Source organism: Lynx rufus, unplaced genomic scaffold, assembly GCF_022079265.1.
Source record: "Lynx rufus isolate CCGP_SWC_20201006 ecotype Redwood Valley unplaced genomic scaffold, mLynRuf1.p SCAF_9, whole genome shotgun sequence".
Classification (NCBI taxonomy): Eukaryota; Metazoa; Chordata; class Mammalia; order Carnivora; family Felidae; genus Lynx; species Lynx rufus.
The window spans coordinates 102,138,733-102,163,430 of record NW_025814897.1 but is presented as its reverse complement, the minus strand read 5'-3'; the positions used below and the strand labels follow the sequence as shown (position 1 = coordinate 102,163,430).

Below are 24,698 nucleotides of genomic sequence, written 5' to 3'. Positions count from 1 at the left end.
AAAGCTTAATCCAAAAATTAGATACAGTAAGAGGTTAGCAATAACTAAAAATAAGAACAATGATAGCAATAGACTAACAAAAGTTATGTGCTGTGGCGTCTTGCTTTCTGTCTCTCTCTTAACATATCTTATTGTACCCTACTTAGCTTCTTCTTGTGATGATGTGAGATTATAAAATGTATACATGAAAAGATGAAGGGAGGTGAATGATGTAGGCATTGTGATGTGGTGTTAAGCTACTACTGACCCTCTGAAAATACATCAGAAAGGGGATCGTCTGACTCCTGACTATATTGACTGTGGGTAACTGGAAGTACAGAACATGAAGTTTCAGATAAGGGGGCAGGGAGACTTTAGTATTAGTAAGTTACTTACAGTCTACAATGGCCTGGCCTGAACTTGAGCCCAGCAGCATGTCTACTGTTGCGTTGATTTCTTGGTATGGGACAACAATAAAATAATGAGCATTTATTGCATACCAGTCGCTAACTGTTCTAAGCACTCTTCATGTATGAGCACGCGTAATCTTTACAACTACACTGGGAGTTAGACACTGTTATTATTCTCATTTTGTGGAGGCGGAAATTGAGGCATGATGTTTCAAAAGATATCCACAAGGAACAGTGTGACAGTGGGAAAAATGAGAGAAGGAGGACACAGTCTTCATAATCAAGTAACTTTTGCAAACATATCATTGTGTGAGCACATTCCTGGGGTTCCTTGCAGGTCCCTTGCAGGAAGAGCTTCCTGGAAAATTGGCCTCTAATGGAAGGACTCCTTGGGAACCTATTTAGGTAGAGGTTTAAATGATGAGAAAGAAGCAAATCATGTGAAAATATGGAGAAACTTGGGAAAAGATTGCCCTGGCTCAACTAAAGCAAAATCTCAAAGCAAGAAGAAATTTGAGATGTCTAAGGCATTGAGCGAAAGCCACCATGTATAGAATGTAAGTTTATCTTTCTGGAAAACTCAGGATCATGAAAGCAATAAGTAACTCAACGTGGAACTTCTGCCTGGAAACTCATGAGTCACTATGATGAGCTTAAAGAAATATGTGAGATGATTTAATAATCTGCAATGTCAGTAGAATTCTGATATGCCTCGTAGAGCCCCAGAGATTGGAGGCAGGGATTATACAGAGGCCAAGCAAGATTCAAGCTTCTCATCCCAGTCCTACCACTGCATGTTTTATATATATGTTTTAAAAAAAAACCTTTAATGTTTATTTATTTTTGAGAGAGGGTGTGGGGAATAGAGAGAGGGAGACACAGAATTCGAAGCAGGCTCCAGGCTCTGAGTTGTCAGCACAGAGGCCAACGTGGGGCATGAACCCATGAACTGTGAGATCATGACCTGAGCCAAAGTCAGATGCTTAACTGACTGAGCCACTGGGGCACCCCTCATATATCTGTTTTACATCTTGGATTCCTCACAAGGACTTACTTGAACCAAGGGCTCTATCACTGAGAAGAGTTGAAAGCCTACAGAGCCCCAACCTCACCCTTTGATCGGAAGGACACTGAAGCTCAGAAAGAGTATCTGGCTGTCCCTAAGCCACAGTTAGATAGGGACAGACCATTGCAAGAATTCCAACCTCCTGATTCCCATGCTGGGGCTCATTCCAGTAGTCCATAAGTCACCCATCTCTAATCTTCAGTAAGTTTATTTTTTTTCTTCAGATATTTGATGTTCTTTTTAAATGCAGTGTCACTGGGTTTTCACCAACTTATATTTTGTACCCAGCTAATGAGACAAAGCAGAAATCTGGACTACCTGCTCAGGGTAATAAATGCTGCATTTGACACAGTGTTAAGTTAAGAAAGGGAAAAGTGAATCTTTGCAGCTGTCAATTCTACCAACTGGAGCTGCTACAAGCAATATTATTTCTTGATATCTCTACAAGAGTCAAGGCATGGTGCATGTGGTTGTGATGAAAACGCTAGGAGATGCCAACCTCCTTCCCCCTCTACTCTCACCACTCTTAGTCCTTTTCAAATCCTTATTACATTTCACCTTAATCCATGGTGCAAACCATCAGTGTTCTCTTGGCCTCTGGTCTTTCCCCATTCCAGTCTGCTTTCTTCAGTCTTTCCCAATTCATCATCTTTCAAATAAAGCTCTTACAAAAACATGCCTCTTCACACACAATCTGAGGTTCTCCTACAAATAAAATTGTAGAAATCCCAGAATCTCCAAGAATGTGTGGATCCAATTACTCAAGCTCGGTATTCAAAGCCTTTTGTGATCCAAACCTTTGCAATAATTCCTATTTTTTCTCCAAACCTGCTTTTTTTTTCATGCTGTGACCCAGAAAGTTTGAGTGTTCTTCATTCCCACACTCTGCTCTTTATTTTTGCAAACGTAGATATTTGCTTATCACCTGTGCCCATGTGTTCTCCCTGAGAACTGCCATTGGAGAGCTTCTCAGTCTTTCATGGTCTAATTCTATGATATCTCCATTATGAAGGTTTCCTTTTTCATGGCAAACAAATAAGAATTCTTCCAACTTTGACTCCCCACAGTGGGGTTTTTTTTTTATTTAAAATTTTTTTCAACGTTTATTTATTTTTGGGACAGAGAGAGACAGAGCATGAACGGGGGAGGGGCAGAGAGAGAGGGAGACACAGAATCGGAAACAGGCTCCAGGCTCTGAGCCATCAGCCCAGAGCCTGACGCGGGGCTCGAACTCACAGACCGCGAGATCGTGACCTGGCTGAAGTCGGACGCTTTAACCGACTGCGCCACCCAGGTGCCCCCCCACAGTGGGTTTTATACCACTTTTATGGCAGTTGTAAGATGCTGTGTTATAGTTATTTGCAAAATTATTTTGTTACCCTTATATATTGTAAGGGAAGAACTAATCTATTGATCTTGGCATCTCCTGTAGGGCCTCACACAATGCCAGGGGCACAGTGAGTGTTTGGCACCTGATTTGGTGAAAGGACAGGACTGGGAGATCCTCAGTATTCCATTCCTCCAGTTTGGGATTGACGCACAGACACTAGGTCAGAAATTGAAGAGAAATTCCTTTATGAAATATTCAAAGGCTCTGCCCGAACAGAGGGTGAAACACAGAGGGTTACCAGGATGCAGCCTGACAACAAACAGACATCCAATAAAGTTAGTTATAGACAGATGACACTGTGACAAAATAGAAAGAGCTTCAGCTGGAGCCATTTGGAGCCATGTCCAAATCCTGGTCAAGTCACTTTCTAGCTCTGTGACTTTGAGCAGGTTCCTAACTATTCTGAATCTTTCCTGCAAAACCAGGCTAAGGGTCAGCTGTCCAAACTGCCTGAGAAATGGTAATTAACACTTTGGAACCTAATACTTCTGCCATAAAAAGTAACAAAACGACAAGAATCAGAAAATCAACTGCAGAGCTGAGTATTTATTGCTGAAATCATTCCCCGCAGGCATGAAATAGCCATTTGCAGCAGCAAACACCTGTTAGAAACCCAAAGTTTGGGTCTTTGTCTTGTCATCTGAAGGGTTTTTTAAGCCTTCAGAAATCACCTTTCCTCCTTTTTTGCAGGCTTCCCATTTATCATCAGATCTAAAGATGATGCAGATGACACAAGACTGTGAACAGCACATCCAAAAAAAAACACAACAGAAACAAAAACAAAAAAACAAAACAAAACAAAATGAACACACCTGGAATGAAAGACCTAAGGACACTTCTAATGAGAGTGGGAGAGAATAATCAGGGACAGCACTGAAATGAGTCCCAAGGCCTGGCACTGCCAATATGGGAAGGGAGCCAGGCGTTAACTGAGACTTGCCCCGTCCATCACAGAGAATATATGACAGAGGAGAATGTGAACATTTCTGAGTCTTTGTTATCCATCGAGCCACTCATTCACTCTGTCCTCAAGTACTGAGGATTAGGCTGTGCCAGGTTTGAAAAATGCAGGAATGAAAGTGGCTAGTCCCTCAAATAACTCACAAACTCATGGCAGAAATAGACAACAGTTCAGTCAAGACGCAACAAGAGCTACAATCACACTGTGCTGGAGGGACGGGGAGAGCACAGAGGGGATCCAGCTCTAGCAAGGTGGATCAGGAAAAACTAAAAGTGCTGCTTAACCTGAGTTTTGAAGCATTAACAGGAGTCCCCGGGTAGGCAGGGTGGCACGCACCAGCATGCACGGTGTCCCCTTTGTGAGTCCACACATAGTCTAGTGTAGGAGCACAGAAAATACAAAAGGGTAGCAGATGGTAAACCAGCGGTGGGTAGAGGTCACATGTTCACCCTTTCTTGTGGATCCTCCAAAAATGCCTAGTTAAATGTTTGCCACATATGTTCTCAGGAGAGGAGTGTTTATTATGAAATCTCATGTTATCTGTAGGCTTAATCTCCACATGTGATAGAGCAGAATCAGAAGTGTGCTTCAGCTATCCTCACAGAAGAGCATTGAAGAAATTATCACACCAGGGAAATCAGATATGGTTTCTTTTTAAAAAAATATTTTATAGTTTTATTAAAAACTAATTGACATACATCACTATATAAGTTTAAGACAAATAGCATGATGATGTGATTTACATATATTGTGAAATGATTACCACAATAGTTTCAACATCCGTCGGTAAGACTTTTAAATACAGAGGACAAACTGAGGGTTGCTGGAGGGGAGATTCGTCAGGCGATGGGCTAGATCAGTGATGGGTATTAAGGAGGGCACTTATTGGGGTGAGCACTGGATGTTATGTATAAATGATGAATCACTACGTTCTACTACTGAAAAAGAAAAAAGTTTTTCAGACATGGTTTCTTTTTATCTGAGAGCTGGAAGGAACCTCAGATACTATCCAATATAGTATTTCTTGGCATCCTCAAGTACTCTGTGAAGGATTCTGGTTTCATTTGAGTTATAAAAAATAATATGTGTATTAGGATGACCAACTTCTAGCAAATTCTGCTATGCAATTTTGGTGTTCAAGTGTTTTGTGTTTGTGGTCCTGAATATTTGGATACCAAATGATCAGCCAAAGTGATAGTTTTTGGCTTCTTATTCTTTGGGATCTCCAAGTTCTCAAGTTTTTGTTTTTGTTTTTTTTTTCAATGTTTATTTATTTTTGGGACAGAGAGAGACAGAGCATGAACGGGGGAGGGGCAGAGAGAGAGGGAGACACAGAATCGGAAACAGGCTCCAGGCTCTGAGCCATCAGCCCAGAGCCTGACGCGGGGCTCGAACTCACGGAGCGCGAGATCATGACCTGGCTGAAGTCGGACGCTTAACCGACTGCGCCACCCAGGCGCCCCATCCAAGTTCTCAAGTTTGAGAACAACTTTATCTGATGCAATCTCTCAATGTGAGGTGAGGATTTGGAGACCCAGAAAGGGAAAATGGCTTTGAAATGCATCCAGTTAATCAGTAATGGGGACTAGAAGCCCAGATGACTGGTTCAGCATTTGTTTTAACACAGGTCGGCCACCACCCCTCTGAACAGGCAGCCACAAGTCCCATGACCTTTAGGGTCTCTAATTACACATCCAACTTCATAATTCACAGCAATGCAATTTATCTTTATGGCCAGAGAATCATCTTCTAGTTTATCTCAGATGAGGTCTGTGCCCCACCTCTCTGAGAAGCAAGCAGAAAAAGTCAAGATAAATTACTCAAGCTCGGGATAATTAAACTTGTTTTTTTTTTTAAATCCTCACTCTCTGAGTCTCTCATATGATGGAATTCATGACTTCACATATATACGTGGGAAATTTCTTATGTTCTGATGAGATGATACCATGAAACTGCTGATCCTAAAGTAGGTATTGCTATTTTGTTTGTTGAAGCAGGTAGTAACTGCTTTCCTATTAGGACACTTTTAAAGCAGAGGAAACAATCAATTTTTGCTGTGCTTTACACATATTTGAACTTCATAAGTGGTCACTGAATGAATGGCAAATCGATGTTACCTCAAACACCCATTTAATAAAATATGTGATCTAATTAGAACTGGGAGGTGAGTGAACTACTGGGTAGGGGGATTCATGGAAACACAAGGCAAGGTTCATAAGTACCTGCTGTTCAGCAAAATTCTTTGGGGAACTTTGATGAAATCAGCTATGGTAGTCAAATAATCCTCCATGAGATATAAGACCTTCCAGGATCAAGGTAATTGGGACCAGATGTCCAGTTCCTTCATCCAGCTATTTCCTCTGCTTGGTGCCCTACTTGTTCAACCATTGAACAAATAATTATTAAATGCATCCTGTGCTAGACCTACGGATACAATAGTAAACACGATACAAATCTCCATTTTCTCATGGAGCATGTGGTATCAGTCTTTGTAGTATTATGAGCATTCTATCCAGGAAAACTTCCGAAATTTATAACCTTGAAATTTTTTTCCTGGTATCTCCTTACTTTTTGCACTTGGTACGGACAAACGTTTTGGCTTCCCAGTCCAAATGATAGAAAGTAACCCTTGTTAATATCCTAAATTTACATCTCCTCAATTCAAGATATTAGACAATTCCAGAAGGAGATCTTGGTTCAGCTTAGGTTGGGTAGCTCTCCTGGATTAGCCTCTGTGGCCTGGAGGAGAGGGATGTGGTTGTTCCAATGGAAATACAGTGTATCCTTGAACAACACAGGTTTGAACTCTGTGGGTCCACTTATATCCATGTTTTTCTAACAAATGCAGTACAGTACTGTAAATACACTTTATCTTCCTTATGATGTTCTTAATTATTTATTTTCTTTAGCTTACTTTATTGTAAGAGTAAAGTATATGATACATGTAACATACACAATCTGTGTTAATGGACCTTTTATACTATCAATCAGGCTTCTTCAGTACTAGGCTATTAGTGGTTACTTTTGGGAGAGTCCAAGTTTTATACGTGGATTTTTTGACTGTGTGTTGTTCAAGGGTCAACTATATCATTCAGACAGAGGTTGGGGCAATTCCATTACACAGAGATGATGGAAAGACAATTCAATACATTTCAACCACACGTGGAATTAACAAACCTAAATGTCTCTATCCACAGGCAAGCCAGAGAGCTGGTGAACCCAACTCCATGGAGTGGCAGTGTAGGACAGCCCTGTGACCTGAGCCTTGCCCCACGGCCCTGGGTGCGGGCCACAACTTTCAGACCAACTGTGATTGGTCCAAGCTCTTTACCAGGGGACATTTAATGATGAAAGAGGATGCTGCTAAGACATCAGCCAGCAGAGAGAAGGAAGGTGACCAAGCCTCTAGCAGGGCAGAGAAAATCAGGACAGACAGAGAAGTGTGAGGCTGGGGATGAGCTCACTGTCAGGACGGTGAAGAGATAACTAGGTTAAAAAGTTTTCTGTGCAGGCATCAGTAGTATTCTACTGCAGTATTCTACTGAAGCAGAATAAGAAGGAAGGAAAAGTGTCATTTTATGGTCTAATCAGAGGCAAATATTAGAAATTTCAGGAGCCAACCCAGAAATCAGAGGGGTACAATGACAACGAAGCTTGAAGACAAGCATGCAGGGAATGGGGACCTTGTAGGAGAGGGTCAGCCATACCTGGGTGAGAAGTATCAAGCGAATGGGAAACCAGTAGCAAATGGGAGAGGTGAGATCTCTGTAAAGCAGGAGGCAAATGGAAAGTGTGGCGTGCCCAGAAAAAGTCTCAACATGTACAGCTGGCAGGAGATCCAGAAACACAATCAGAAGGCTGATCAGTGGCTGGTGATCAATCGCAAGGTCTACGATGTTACTGGCTGGGCCAACAAGCATCCAGGGGGGAGCCGAGTCCTCAACCACTATGCCGGGGAAGATGCCACGGTAAGGAACTCAAAGCTCTGCCTTCTCTCTTCCGACTGGTGGGTGGCTGGGACTTGGCTCTTTTCCCAAAGCATTTTGAGTACGTGCTCAAACTCCACAATTGCTCATCTCCTCCCAAACCAATTTTTCAGGATTCCTATCCAGCAAGAACCTGAAACCAAATAAGCCTCAAGGACTAGCTCCTATTTTGGGATGGGCTCAGATGCTGACAGTGGATACTGTTTGTGTATTTTGGATTTTGTTTTCTCTTGGTGTTGTGTTTTGAATTGGAGTCACTGTTTGCTTCCTGGTTTAGTATAGTTGACACACAACATTTCATTAGTTCCAGTGTACAATATAGTGATCCAACAACTCTATACACCAGGCTATGCTCACCACAAGTGTGGCTACCATCTGTCACTGTCTTTTAAGAAGAAAGTTACAAATGCATGAGTAAAATTTGGGAAAAATCACGTCTGTGCCCATCTAGAAATTTCTCAGACTCTTATAAATGGGGTGTGTAAAAGGAAGACAGCAATTCACATGATAGGCATCAAAATGTGAATAACAATAACACAAACCTACAATTATGGATAGTGCTTTTCTAACCCAAGTCACAGGATCAGCTCAGATGATGTGTTGGCAAAGATGCAGGCCTTCAACCACCTTGGAAATAACTGATAAACTCACTCAGCTTGAGACAGCTGAGCTGATGAATCTTTAATTTTCTGATGATGTTTATCTGTAAGAAGTTAGGGAAAAAACATGATTCCACATCCAATTCTAGCCAACAAGGTGGAATTAATTAATAAAATAAAACCATCAGGACTTTAGGATAAAATACCCATGCCACCTTGGGATTCATATCTTAAGAATGAAAATCCTGAGCGTGGTCAGCCATGTACCCTAGACTTTATGTAAGTAAATCCAAAAATGTTTGGAGAAAAGATTCTTGCAAAGGAAGATGGTTCAAGAAGAGTGGGAGGCTCCAGAGGAGTTCTGACAAATGTAATACCCCATAGCTACTCAGAATTCAGGGAGCCTGAGCTTGGCACCTGGATATATGAATGTGGGAAAGTTGTTAAAATGCTCGCAGCCTCTGCTTCATCATTTGTAAAATGGAAATGACCTTACCAATCTAACTGGTTTATGGTAAATGGGACTAATGCTTGTAAAGTGTTTAGCACAATGCCAAACACTTAATAAAGTTTCATTAAATTTTAACTATTATGATTTATCTCACTGGCATCCATAGCCTCAGAGGTGTGATTATTATTTCCTGTTTACCACCAGCTTAGAAATCTTGATTATATTTGGTGTCATCTGATTGGGAACAGAGGAGCCCATGGTGGAGAAGCATCATTCTCTCTAGTGAAGGAGGGCAGGACATAAAGGACCTACAATCAGAGACTTACTCTACAACCTAAGAGGTGTTTGCAGGTTGTGCCCTGAAAGGCAACTGTGGACCAAAGAAAGCATAGTCTCTGTTAGCTGGCCCTCAACCCATGACCGCACCTGCCCAATGAAGAGCACCATTCCTTTATTTACATGGAAACTCTCCTTGAAGCTTCTACTTTCCTCATAAACGCTGAATAGTGATAGATCACTAATTCACTCATTCATGTAGTCAGCTATTCTAAAACCCTTGTTAAGGGTCCAGCGTAATGATTAAGAGTACAGGTTTGGGAATGGAAAAGAGTTGGCTTGTATCTGAGCTCAACTACTTACTAAGAATGTCTTGAGAAGGTTGATGAAACTCTTGAAGATTTGGCTTCCTCATCTAGAAATTAGGGATCATAATACCTTCATCTCGCTTGGCAGAGATTAAAAACTAAAAAAAAAATAGCAGTGCTTTTGTTTTATTATTACTTAGTTCTGAGATGGGTTGTAATTTTCTCCAAACAAAAGGCAAGACAGATAAATCCACAAAACAAAATGGGTACATAAGTTCCTGTTATTTCCCATATGAGTTGTCTGATTGTTTTCAAACTATATGATTTAAAACTAATGGCATGGTGGTAATAATTAGAGTCTAGGCCCAGTATTTTTACCTGAGAAGAGTTCACTGGGGAAAAGTCAGAAACAACCTGTAAGTCCAAGAAGAACTGATTATATAGTTATCGATATATCCATATGATGGGCTATTTTGCAATTATTAAAATAGGATTACAAAGCATTTGAGGATGAGACATGCTTATGAAACAATAGTTGGGCACAGTCTTCATGTAAGACAACAGTATGTTCTGGGTTCCATGAAAGGCATAAATGCAACCTTGTGATACATGTACATGAACGAAATATCTAGAACAAAGAAAACAAGTTCGTATCCTAGTGCTGTTCAACCCACTTATTATCTCTGAAGTCCCCACTCTAAGAAAGACACTGGGAAGCTCAAGTTCTTTCTCATGATGGTCAAAGGCCAATATGACAGGGAAAGGATAACCAAAACTTAGAGGAAATATAGAAAAGTTCATCCAGCTATTTGGAGGACTACCATGTGGAAGACAGGGGAGCTGTATGCAGTTCAGAAGAGTGGCATGCAGTCAGTGGAGGTGAGGTTAGGGCTGGAGGAAGAGAGGATTTTTCACAGAGGTGGAGTGAAAGCAGGATTCACGTCAGGAGTAAACACCCAGCCAGAATGGGCATCCCAGCTTAACCACTTCTTTTGCTTAGCACAATATTGGCCCATGGTATGTGTTCAATTAGCATCATTGACTATCATGGCATAAGGAGGACAGAATGTGAGAGAGGAGAGGTAGAGAAAGAGAAAAGAGAAAGGAGAGGGAGAGGAAGGTTCTTGAGAGCTGAGTCATGCCTTCCTCTTCTTTCTCCTCTTCCACTACACATAATAACACTTCCCTAGCACAGCATCCATCCCCATCGGCAATCACCACGACAAAACCAACCCAGATTTCTAAGCATTAGTGAAAGTGAAAGTAGTAATCAGTACGAGTAGTTGCATCTTCTCTGGGTTGTCAACATTTCTTAAATTATCTGGTTCTCACCAGAACAACGATTCAAGTAGAAAATAGGTGGAGAAGTAGAGAGAGGGGGTGCTGAGGCACTAAAGGTGAAGATGGGCCATGAGGACATGCTTTCTTTCAGAAAGGCCAGTCTGGCAGCTAAGTGATGGCTGTACTGAAAAACAGTCAGCCAAAATGAAGGAGGGAGCCCAGGGAACATGTTGAAAGTCCTAAGTAGGCACTGACCACAGGAATGGAAAAGACGGGGTAGCTGCAAAGGATGTCTATGAGACATAATTTATAAAATGTGATGAGTGACTGGTTGAGTAATCGTGGAGAAACAGTCTGTCTGCCTTGTGCATATGTGACATAGTGAACTAGGTGACTATATCCATGACAGAATAGGGAAGCCAGGAGGATGAGCAGGTTTGGGAGGGAGAGCAGAGAGAGAGAGAACTGGGGCTGGAGCTCAGCAGAAAGTATCGCAGAAAAAACCTTGGTATAGGGAAGAGCCTTCAAATAATGAAAGTTCTCAAACAATGAAATGAGTTGCAGTGGAAAAATAACCCTCTGCTTATTCCTGTGGGTGAAGGGGAATCTGGGTGACTTTAAGCGAACATTCTCCATTCCAAAAAGGCTTTCTCCCAGATAAAGGGCAAAGACGGCATTCTCCTTACAAACTGACCTATTCACAACTCATGTACTACCCAAAATATGAGGGGGCTTGTTCTAGCCTTTGCCTTGGAGCACATGAGACCAGAGAAGAGTAAGCATAAGAGAAATTACTCAGAGATGTGGGAATGCATATGTGGTTGGGTGTTGACTACTCTGGTGAGCTTTTGTGAGGTGAGTAAATCAAAATCCATGTTCTAGTTACCTTGTTTTGTGACTGTGTGTATATATATTTCTCACTGGTGTTTTATTTCCAGAATTTCTTCCCCCAGACAAACTAAATATAATACAAAAAGTGCAATCACTTATTAATTTATTTATTTGGTCTGGCTTTCAAAACCAAATCCCTTAGCTACTAGGCTAAGATAAGATCCTCGATAAGGTTTTATAGAATGACTGAATAAATAAATGGAAGCATTAGTAAACCCATTAGGCAGAGTGGGTGACATTATTATCCTCATTTAGAAAAAAACCCTGAGGCTTGAGAAATTAAGTAATTTCCCCAATATAAGGCAGCTTAGTCCTTTGCTACCCTGCACTATGCCTTAGTGTGAATTAGGAAGGCACACTCCTTGGGTGGTTGCAGCACAAGATTTGGCAAACTGAATGTTTGCTGGATTTCAGCCCATACCTAGCCTCCTGGATGGGTGCCTTTGTGCAGGGGACAACCTCTTGATAGTACTTAAGTTTGTAAATGCAGGGGTTTGTCTCAGGCCTGTGTCGAAATAACCCGTTTTGAAATGAATGTAGGTACAAATTTATGAATAGATTAAGGAGTAGAGATTATGGTTAAGAAGCGAGTCAAAAAGCTAACAGATGAAAATGGGAGATGCTGGGTAGGGAAGAGACACTGGTTCTTAAGACCTGTATCCTCTGAGCTCAACACTCTTGAATGCTCCCAACTTTTTCTTTGTTAGAGAAAGCTTATATTCATCTCTTCATTCCTCCTTTCCCTTATTCATCAGGCATCCACTGAGCCACGTGCCATATTCCAGGCAAAACGAGACAGTAGGAATAATTTAATCAATAGTACATGGCTTTCGTCTTCAATAACTCTAACATACGTTGGAACAAATTTATCCAAGAAGGTGAAAGACCTGCACACTAGAAACTAAGACATTAATAAAAGAAATTGAGGAAGATACAAACAAATGGAAAGGTATTCTGTGCTCATGGGTTGGAAGATTTAATCTATTAAAATATCCATTCTACCTGAAACAATCCATAGGTTCAATGCATTCTCTATCAGAATTCCAATGGCATTTTTCATGAAAATAGATTAAGTAATCCTAAAATTTGTATTGGAACCATAAATGGCCCCAAATAGTCAAAGCAATCTTGAGAAATAACCCACCTGGATTCCCTGATATCAGTACATACTACAAAGCTACAGATGAATGTATAAAGAAAATGTGATGCACATGCATGCGTACACACACACACACACACACACACACACACACCCGATAGAATACTATTCAGCCATAAAAAAGAACGAAATCCTGCCATTTGCAACAACCTGGATGGACCCAGAAGGCATTATGCTAATTGAAATATGTCAGACAGAGGAAGAAAAATAGCATATGATTTCACTTATATGTGGAATCTAAGAAAGAAAACAAAATATCAAGCTCATAGATACAGAAAACCAATTGGTGGTTACCAGAGGCAGGTGGTACGGGGTGGGATAAAAGGGTGAAGGAGTTCAAAAGTGCAAACTTCCAGCTACAATAAATAAATCATGGGGGTTGTAATGTTTTGCATGGTGACTATAGTTAATAATACTGTATTGCGTATTTGAAAAGTGTTGAGAGATTAAATCTTACAAGTTATCATCACCAGAAAAAGAATTTGGTAACTATGTAAGGGGGCAGATGTTAACCAGACTTATTGTGGTGATTATTTTGCAATGCATGCAAATATCAAATCGTTCTTTTGTACACCTGAAGCCAATATAAGGCTATATGAATATTATACTAATTTTTAAAAAAGAAAAACACAAAGACCACTAGAGAAGGGGGCAGGTACACAGTTTCATTATAATATAATTTGAAAAGCTCTAGGGGCTACAGGAGCCACAGGAGATGGTAAATAACTTTCCTAAGTTAGGTGGAGGCATTATTTAATCTGAATCTTGAGGGGTGAGGAAGAGTATTTATAGAGAGAAAATGGAGGAAGGTAGTTAAGACAAAGGAAACAGTATGTGCCAAGCTTCAGAACAATAGACAGGCATGGAATGTTCATTGAATGGGAAGATGTCTGGTGGACAAATGGCTCATGAAGGGTGATAGTGAAAGGTAAGCCTGGAGAGGCAGGTTGAAGCCAGAGGCAAAGCAATTCAGGGGATTAAAACCTAATATGGAGAGGTATCATTACTATATGCCCAGCAGATACATACAGATTTTTGCATCACCCCAAACAATCTGGCATCACTTCTCTCTTGAGAGGCCTTTCAGAAAAAGAATTATACATGTTAAGGATAGAATAAATTGTTACAGCTTCATGGCTTTAAAGTCACATAGACTTTAGTTCAAATCTTGGCTCTACTATTTACCTATTTGCTGTGGCATTTTGGACAAGACTTTCTCTCCTCAAAGACTTGGTATTTTTATCTTTATAGCACAAATGATGGAACCTCACAGATCTAAGGTGACGATTATGAGTTTGCCCATAGATTGTCTGGTACACAAGATACGCTCAACAGAAGTTAGCACTATCCCCTCTCCCCTTCATTTTACCCCCTCTCCTTCCTTCAGCACGAATATACTTGCCCAAGTGTGTTGATAACATAACCTGTTTTTACAGGTGTTTCAAAAAGAGAATTTCACAACTTCCACAATATCTAGACTCTATTAGGAAATTCTTTTACATTGAATATTCTAAGACTACGTAAACTCCTTTGTTGTACTGCTCATCAGTACAATGAAAAGAGGTCCACATGGCAGGGCTAGGCTTACTATTCTGGAAAAACTCTGTTGGTCTTTAGGATCTGTTATTGCAGTGTTGCCTATGGATTTTGCTGTGAATCAAAAGACAAACAAATAAACCCCCACCAAAACCAACCAACAAAACAAACAAACAAACAAACAAACAAATGATGAACCCAGAAGAATGTTTTTGTCAGCACACTGCTCCAGGGTTCTGAATGACTGCTTATAGTAAAATGAAATTTCAATGGCTTACCTTTCTTCTACCTTCTTATCTTGATCCACCAGAATGTTTTCCATCCTATCTGCTCTTAAAGAACAGGTAGAATATTTTGCCAATATGGATCATTCTGAAATACTTAATAGCCTTCTTAATCACTGGATGGCTGTCTTCCTGGCTCAGGAAACTAAGTTTTAAAGTTGTAGAATGTGAAATTATATAGTATAGCATTTCCAAAGGGGGTCAGAGTAAAGTACGCAGAAGCAGAATGGAAAGTAGGGACTGGACTGGTTCTAGCAAATACAAAGCCCTTTTTATATCATTGAACCTAGAGACCATAAGGAGAAGTAAGTCTAAAAAGCTGATATTGCACCCTTCTAATTAATGTTATTCATTACATAAACACCTTCTTAGAAAGTAGTCTTCTACATAGTTCTTAGATGTATCTAAAGTTGCTTTGCACTTTGAACTTGGAAGTTTCATTATATTCACGAAAATAATTCAGAGTTCATTACACATTAAGCATTGGAGTATAGGAAGAAAATCTCTGAGGTGCTGTATTGAAGGGAATGTAGGTAGTAAGTTCTTAGCACTAGAAGTATACATACAAGAAAGATGGCTAATATGTTGACTCGCTTAATCCCTAAAGTAACTTTATGAATTGGTTGGCTATTGTCATCACCCTTCTGTTAGAGAAAACAGAAGCACAGACAAGGTCAAGAGACTTGTCCACAGCTTCATAGCTCCACAGCTAGTAAGTAGAAACCAGAATTTAAATGAAGAAAGGCCACTCCAGGGTCCATTTTCCTAGTCAGTACTATGGGATACCAGCACTTTAGAGTCGTGGGTGTGGCTTCCATGTTTTCAACTTATGATGTTGATTATGATGTTGATTATATTCCCTCACTTTTAATAACTCCTGTACCCAAAGTCATATTAGCAGAAAGCCTAGAAAGTCCACCTCTTGGAGAATTTTCCTTCCCCAAAAATGGTTTAAATCCCTGGAAGGAAAGAGAATATCTTTTAGTTCCAAATATAAGCAGGATATAGGAACCACCACACTTCACATAGCCTCTACCCACAAGGTGCTGCTTAACATGGACCTGAGATGGGGAAAAGCAGTTGGTCACCACTATGTGCCTGGCTGTCACAACCTTTGCAGAGACTGCCCTAGCACTGTTTAGAAAGAGTGATGAGACCCCTCCAGTGAAAAACGTTGTGAAAAGCGTGTACTTTAGACAGCTCAGACCACAAGGGCTGTGCTCCCTTTCTCTCCTGTGAATTAATCCTACACTATCAATGTCAACTTTAACCAGTTTTTTTAAAAATAACGTAATTCAAATGTTTCATTCCTCTTGGCTTTGGCCAGGAACCAAGAGGGAGATTTGATGGGAGATGTGCTTTTCACAGCTAGTCATGGTTGCTGCATGTTTCTGTGTGGGCAACTTCCACCAAGCCTGATGTTGGACTTTAAGGATTCATCATGGCTTATTAACTCCAGCAAATTAATTCTTCTGGTGCTCAATAAACAGCGATCCCTTCCAATGCTCAGGAATATCCTGGCTGTGTTGGGCTTGCCTAATGAAGCAGTGCATCAAGCTGGGGGATCTCCAGCATGAAGCTTTCACAAAGTATCTCCAAGGGTAATTTTGATTGTTCAACTGGAGACATCAACCTGGGGTTAGAAGAAATCCTCTGTAATAGAGTCTGCTGATTCCCAAGATGGGCACAGGATGAGGTAAGGAAGGGGACTATTCTGTAGATAAGCATGTGTCTCCTAAGCCTCTATCAATTCTCTGTGATTTACAGGATGTCTTCAGAGCCATGCACCTGGACCTTGACATTGTAAAATTGTACCTTAAGCCGCTGCTCATCGGAGAGCTTGCCCCAGAAGAGCCTAGCCAGGAGAGACACAAAAGTGTGAGTGGGGTCTCAGGACTCAGAAACATGTGGAGGGATGAGGACAAAGGCCAGCTGATCGTTTCCTGACATATCCAAGAACTGATCATTTTCTGTGAGATGCCTGACATCATGGCTGGGTGAACCTGCTATACCATAAATGAGTAGCTTCTACATATTACAATATAACATCATCCTCCTTAGACACTCAGAATTCTTAAACCTCTGTGTAAAAAGGAAAGAAATGTTTGGTCCTGTACCAAACAGAATTTCCATGTCTCCAAGTACCTCTTTTTTTGCCCAGATATATCTAGATACAATTTTTGTCCAGTGACTGATTATAAAAATGTTTGATGTCTGTGTCTATGTTCCCTTTTAAAGTAAGTTCCATGAGAGCAGGGAATATCTATGTATGTATGTATGTATGTATGTATGTATGTATCTATATTGCTTATCTCTGTGTACTCAAGAACCCACCTGCACAGGATCAGACATATAATACGGACTCCATAAATAGCTATTGAATGAAATATGTGAATATATCATAACAGAAGCCCTTTCTACATTTGGTGAAACTATAGTCCAAGGAAAATAAATTGCTATCTGAAAGTCCCACAGTTGGTGTATCAGAAAACTGGGATTCCAAGTCACTTATTTCTGGCCCCAATCCAAATGAAAATTTTGCTTCTAGAATTATGTTCATAGCTTTTACATTTTATGCTACAAATTTCTCTCCTTTTGTGTATCTCCTTGAACAGTCTTGTTTTCTTTCTTATACCCTGGTCACTGTGTCAACTGTCCTGTTTTCAAACCCATTAGTCATTAAGCTAAGAGATATTTCTTCCCATCTCTTGCACTGACTCTCCAGTTTGATTGGCAAGCTTGTAAACCAATACTAGCCTTGACCATGCACACACATGCACATATGCATGTTACACACACACAGGACAAGGAAACTTACCCGCCCCCACACACACAGACACACATACAGATCAGCACACACACACTAATGCCACAAGAGATCCTGCCTTGTGCCTAGGGACCCATCAAGCAGCTCATAGGAAAGTCTTCCTTTGAACTAATTTACATGAACTGCATTTTTCTATGTTCATCATCTTTAATGAAAGCGCCCTTTGCACAAACTGATCTGATGATGAGGTAGAAAATTCTGTGTAAAGTGTACCACTAAGTATGGTAACACAAGTCCATATAGACCACACAGTTCCCTGAAGCATAATCGGTGATCAATCAATACCTGAAACAATACTGATGGTTAAAAGACAACTGTTAGACAATAACTCCCTAGATTCCCCGCCCCCCCAAACCCTACTCTTTCTGAGTTCCAAAACAGTTTGAGGACAGTTTACATATCACTACCCATTTTTTCTCTTCTCCTGAAAAAAAATATTATCATAACCTTTTTAAAAGGTTTTGTTTGCTCATAGTTTTATGTTTTTAATTTTGCTCAATTAAATTTGTTAATATCCTTAAATTTCTAGTCATAAAAGTAAGGTATTAATAAAGTAATAAAAGAGATTATTAATTGTGTTCATTTGTGTTCCCTGAGGGAACTAATTCCTTCCTTGAACATTTATTTCTCAGTCCCAGCTGGTGGAAGATTTCCGAGAATTGCGGAGAACATTAGAGGCCATGAACATGTTCAAGGTCAACCCAGTGTTCTTCTTCCTTCACTTCGCCCAGATCATGATTTTAGAAACTCTGGCTTGGCTAATAGTGTGGCATTTTGGCAGTGGCTGGCCTGTGACAATATTCATCTCCTTCCTTCTCACAATTTCCCAGGTAAGCACATACCCTAAAATCAAGCAGTGGCTTTAGGGGACAATTCAGAATTGTTTCCTTCTCCCTTTAGACCTGCATCAGGTGCTTCCTGACACTTCCTGGAAAGCTACTAATCCACATCTGACACCAGCAAGTTACCACATCTTGCCAGGCCCCAGTCTTTTGTCTGTAAAACGGGATAACAATTTTTATGTAAATATTCTCTACTAAACAAGTTAACGTGTAAAACACTTAGCACAATGACTAGCACACAGGAAATATTTAATTTATGACAGATGCTCATCTTTGCCCAATTGTATCCATACCAGTTCAGTAACTGAAGTCGTTTCTCAGCCATGTAACACTCACCTTTATCTTTTATTCATCTTCCAACCAATAAAAAGAGAGAAAGGCAAATCAAGAAACAGAATCTTAACTACAGAGAATGAACTGATGGTTACCAAAGGAGAGGGTGTGGGGGGATGTATGAAATAGGTGATGGGGATTGAGGAGTGAACTTGTCACGATGAGCACTGGGGGTTGTACGGAGGTGTCGAATCACTGTATTGTATATCTGAAACTAGCATTACATTGTAGATTAACTAACTGGAATTTATATAAAAACTTAAAAACCTGAACTTATGGATTCCACCATAAATTGTAATCAACAACTGGCACCAGCAGAGCATTGGATAAATCTTTGTTGAATGAAGTGTGAATCTCTGAACACGGCTTTCTGTGAGCACAACACTGTGGGGGGGACACGAAAGGAAATGCACCTGGTTCCTTCCCTGGGGAAAAGAGTCTTCCACTGGGGAGACCGATGTTCACACTGGTAAACATTCTATGTGACAGAATGACATCGGTGCCAAAGAGGAACCAGCATATGCTGTTAAAGCAGAAAGAGGCATTTAATTCTCATGGGGATAACTGGGGAAGGTTTTATGGAAAATTGATGTCAAAGTTAATTCCAGAATTTATGATATGTTATTTATTTATTTTTTGTAAAGTCAACTTGCTTTATTCCTTGAAAAGCAATTCTTTTGGAAACTGGAAAGGAAGCAAATATTTGTTTGGTGCTTAACATAAGCCAAGCACTTTGGAGGTATTTAAGTTTGCCAACAGTCCATGAGTAAGGTATTATTATCCCTACCTATCAGATGAAGAGCTGAGGTTCAGAGCTACTGAGTAACCTGCCAAGATCTGTGCAACACATACATGGTAAAGAACAGTTGAGAACCCAAATCTGCCTGACTCCAAAGGCCATACTCTTTGTCCTCCTCACTGGAAGATTTGACAGTGGTAAGGAAAATGTTCTAGGCTGAAAGAACTCAGTTCACAAAGGCACACAAGTGGGAAAGAATGCAATGTGTGGGAAATAGAAAGTGAACTTGGCTTGGGGCCAGATGAGATCCCCCACCATTCTTCTCCAATGGGCTCCTGAATGTATGGGCAGGCTCATTGATTAATTTCTTCTTAACTCCTCAACCTCTCTAACAACAACTTAATCTCTTCTAGGTTCAGTGTTTTCTTCTGCAACATGACTTGGGACACATTTCTGTATTTCCAAAGTCCAAGTGGAGCCGCTTGATGCAAAAATTTATGATGAGTCATCTCAAGGTACAGGATGTTCATGGAGCATGATGGAATTCTCAAAACTCATTTCCTAAGACTATGGTTACCAAATTTGTGTGCTGATAGGAGTTAAAAAAGTGTTTGTGCATAAATATATTTGCAAATTAGTATAAATACAATAAAAATGTAGATACCATATATATATATATATATATATACACATATGACATTATAATATGTATGTTAAAATTAGAATTTGGAATTTTTATGAGGGAAGGTTTATTTTTATTTAGGAAATTCCAACAGTTTTTTTTTCTTGCACTAATAAAGTCTTTGGCCCAGTCCCTGGTACCCAATTAAGAAACCACCTTGGAGGAGAACAATTGTACCTTAATAAATGAAGAGGCGCTCTGTAAAATCATGAATGGGAATGTTTCTAGAAGGAGTCTGAATATTTACTGCTGGGAAGCTACAGGAATCTAGCAAAGCCCAATTTGTCTTAGAAGGACAGGTCTATGAAGAAATAGGAAAGGATGCAGAAGAGATAATAGTGAAGAGAAAGAGAAAAAGTAGACAAGACAGGTCAGATGGCACTGTTCAAGAGTCAAGGGCTGCAAATCCCAGAAGGCTGGAAACAGCAGTGATGATGATGGCAGTTGGCCTTGTATCCCTGCCCAAACTCCAGGAGAGCATATACTTTGTCCTATGTGCCACTATGCTGCAGCACCTAGCAGAGTGCTTGGCACATAGTAAGCCTTCAATAGCATTTGTTGAGTGGATGGATGGATGGATGGATGAACCAAGGTAACAGTACAGGACTGCTAAGAGTGGGTGCTAGATCTGACTCTGAAAAGGCCCCTTGTGTGATCTTGTCTGATATCTGACTCTCCATGTCCTTATCTCTAATATTAGGAGTTAAACTGGATGTCTGCTTTTCTAGGACATTCTAGGATTTAGTGACTATGTACACTGGCCCAGACGGGGGGGGGGGGGGGGGAAATGCCTCTGAGCCTTCCACTAAGCCAAATATTGCATTCAAGCCAGCTCATTTTAGAAAAAACTCATAGGCACTTTTGTTTTGTCTTAGCACTGTTGTTTTATATTGAACTGGAAGATACTTAAAATCACCGTCTTATCTATCCTCTTTCCAGTCGAGCAAACAAAGTTTAAGTAGATTCAGTAACACTGAGTGGGATCTGGGTTCCTATTAGAATTATGTCTGTTACTCAAAATTGTTAGAATGAATAACATATTGTCATTTTATTTGATGTTTTATTTAACTGGGAAATTCCTGTAGGTGCACTGTTCTGCCCTCCATCCACTAGTGCTAAATTGACACTGTTTCTGTGTTCAATCAGAAATCTTTACCACAGAATAAAAGAAGGAAATCCTGCAGAAAGAATTAGGTAATGGACCCTCCCACTCTCCCTCCCCTGTTTTGAGGAAGTCAGAGGGAAAAGGAGACTCATGTGACCTGGAGATAATTGACAGTTGATCTGGTGTCAGTATATATAATGTTTCAAGCTCTACCCTTGCTGGTGCTTTAAAAAAAATCATTGCTTTTCCATTGGTCCAAATTTGTACACTGCTCTTTCTCTATGAGTTGTGTTGCCAGAAACAAGTTTTGCACTAGTTGAAATGAACACAACCTTGATAACTCATGAACAGAGGAAGTAAATGGGAAATGCTCTAAAAACTAATTGAGTGCACTGGGCCTTTTGCAGGCAAAACCAGCAATTTGTGAGCAAAATGAATACAGGCTTCAATCATCTGCAGCAGAGTAAACTTCCTAGGGGAAGGAAAGTTGGGAAGGAGGGAAGTAACAAAGAAAATTATAATAGAAGCAGCAACAACTTCACCTTCTACATACATTACAATTTTAAATTTCAAAACTTGATTTCATGCCAATTTACCCTCCCCCATGGAAAAGCATAAATATATATTGAGATTTTGTTGGAATATGCTTTCACTACCTGTGCTAGTAATGGTGTATGTCTGGTCTTTGCTTTTTTGTGTGTGTGTGCAGCAAAAGAGCCCTTCTGAAAGTACACTCTGAAATGTCTGCACACATTTTGGACTTCTGTGCAATGTTCAAATCAAAATGGACTCCCTGTAGCATATTTTTCGATATCCCCTCCCCAACACCCAGCATGCCCAGTTTGAAAACTATAAGAATCAAGTGTCATTATAGGGACAAAGAGATAGAATATTTGATATTAAGATCTGCCTTGAAAATCTGGCCTATCCTGTTTCCATGACTACATCCTAAAATAATTTGGGGGGGGGAGTGTCAAGTATGTTGTTTCCTGTAACATTTTTCTCATTCATTTCACAGATGAGGAAATTACCCAACGCCACATACACCCAGTAGCAGGGATTTGAATTCAGCCCCAAAATGGCTTTAGAACAATGTTTGGAATCCTTATAATGCACCAAGAAAGGACCTAACATGGAAATGAGGAATGACTTAGGGTGGTTCTTATATGGAATTTGGTACAGGGGCAACCTATTTGCATGTAGCTGATTATCTTCACTTTCAGCTGGATCACTATCCCTCACCTCCAGTAATTGTGGCTTCCAGACCGAGGGGTGAGGGTAGAGCCAGCTGCCTTATCACACCAATAATTACTCTGACATTACCAGTTTCCACAGATAGTCATTGACTGCAAGGGTACTGTCAAAATGTTAGCTCACAAAGGATTAAACTAACAAAGTGAATCATTGTTTATCACAGTGCCCTTGTTTCTGTATTGCTCCTGTTGGGTTGTATGTTTCATAAGTGTGGGAGCTCCATTTTATCATGTCTAACTTTATACAGCAAATACTTGGCTCAGTGTCTGATGCATGGGAGGTATTTCAAAATAAATAATGAACGGATAAACAAAGAGAAAGTGCACAATTGTAAGGGTGAGTGGGTGGTATGCAGTTTGGTAGGAGACGAGCAGAGTGCAATGGAGACCCCACAGGAGGAATGAAAATTGATGAGTACACCTTGAGTTTGACATATCATGAAACACCCACAAGGAAATGTTTGGAAAGTGATTTCCCTTTCAAGCATGAGATTCAGGGAAGAGATGTGGGATGCAGGAAGAGAGATTCCACCATAAGGATGGTAGGGAGTGTTAGTGGTAAAAAGAGACTATCACTCCGGAGGGATGATAACACGAGGGTTTGCTAAGAGAGGACTCTGCAATAAGACTAGAAGGCAACGCTCACATGATTTTCAAACATTCCCTTCCCCCTCTACCATGGATGTATAGTGTCTAGATGAGTGTAGTCCAACAGAAATATAATTCTAAGCCACATTAAAATGATATAAATCATTTTAAATTTTCTCATAGCCACATCTTAAAAGATAACTTTATTACCACATATATATTCAAAATATTATAATTTCTACATGTAATCAATATAAAAGTTGTTAATATGATATTTTACACTCCTTTTTTCATACCATGCCTCAAAATCCAGTATTATACACATACAGCCATCTTAATTTGACTGGTCACACTTCAAGTGCTCAAAAGCCAGCATGTGGCTCATGGCTACCATATTGGACAGTGACGATGTAAAACATGTATAGGCCAGTTATTGAGATATATCAAATATGCAATAAAAACCAAATGCTGCTTATTCTTATGTAATAATTTATGTAATAGGGGAAAGGAGAAGAAATTGAATATCTCAGTATGCCAACATTTTACATACATCATCTCATGTCTCCCCAAACAACCCATGGAGGTAAATGTCATTACTGCAGATGGAATAGAGCCTCAAAGAGGGTGAAATTTACCCAAGCCACACAGCAGTATTTATATATCCAGGGTATGAAACCACATTGATGTGCTACCAAATCCTTGCTCTATTAAAACCTTTATACTGTCATTGAGAGAAAGAAAATCATAAGCAACCTAATCAGGGATGATTTGAACTCGGCATCAGTTAAAATATTTTTATTCTCATTTATATTTATATGAGATCATTGAAGCCTGAACATGCAAGAATCTGAGCCAAGCCCCCTACAAAATCATTTCAGATCCATGATTCTTTGAAATACTGATTAAAGCAGGATTCCTAGGACCATTTTTTCCCGAGAGCTAATTAAAGTTTTAGAGTTGAATTTTCTTTATTTGTAAAATAAGAATACTAACTGCCCTTCCTACCTTCAGGATTTTTTAAATTAGGACCCCCACCCAAAATAAAGGTTGGAAAAACATTTCATTTTACCGGTTTTTGTGAATTTTCATGATCAGGAGTTGCATTAGCCTGAATTTGTGTTCCTGGATCCCATGATTATTTGATTGTAGGCTTTGAAAGGCTCTGTCCAATGAGCCATTCTGTGACCCAGCAGTCAGGGAACAAGTTCCAGAAGCTCAGATATCTTACTTTGACTTTGGAGATGCATGCAGAAAACTCTGAGAGCAAAGGACATCCCAGGAGAGAAATCTTGCAGCTAATGAACCCTCTCTTCTCCTCAGGGCCTGTCAACATGCTGGTGGAATCACCGACACTTCCAACATCATGTAAAAACAAACATCTACCCCAAAGACCCAGATATTAATACAGGCCCACTTTTTGTGAATGGATATTTGAAGCCTGTCCAGGTATGTTTAGAGCTGCTGCAAACATGAGAAATGTTCCCGGAAGTGGTTCCTGGAAATGTCTATGGTCTTGTCCTGGAAAGATCGAGCTGAGGGTTCCCACTTCAAGCATGTTCTCAGAACACGTCTCCTTCTTTTATGTCTGGTATAGAGATGTGAAGTAACTGATTCTGGGGTTGTATGAATAGAAGAAGATGTGAAGCATGGGACTCTGTGACTTGAAAGGACATGTCGCCAACCTCCAACAGCAGGAAATATGATAACCCGTATCACTCTGCTTGAGCAATCCTGGTGATAGACAGATCCCTG

At 40.1% G+C, this 24,698-nt stretch overlaps 1 protein-coding gene across 1 annotated transcript in view; it reads left to right on the top strand.

Annotated features, from left to right (window-relative positions):
* The first annotated feature begins 7,447 nt into the window (after positions 1–7,447).
* The window catches only part of LOC124506375 (fatty acid desaturase 2-like protein FADS2B), a 29,187-nt gene continuing 11,936 nt past the window's right edge, over positions 7,448–24,698 (top strand). The window contains exons 1-5 of the mRNA XM_047072423.1: positions 7,448–7,774; positions 16,345–16,455; positions 18,037–18,234; positions 19,732–19,833; positions 24,267–24,392. Of these exons, the coding sequence (XP_046928379.1) occupies positions 7,448–7,774; positions 16,345–16,455; positions 18,037–18,234; positions 19,732–19,833; positions 24,267–24,392 (864 nt within the window). The remainder of the gene's footprint in view (positions 7,775–16,344; positions 16,456–18,036; positions 18,235–19,731; positions 19,834–24,266; positions 24,393–24,698) is intronic.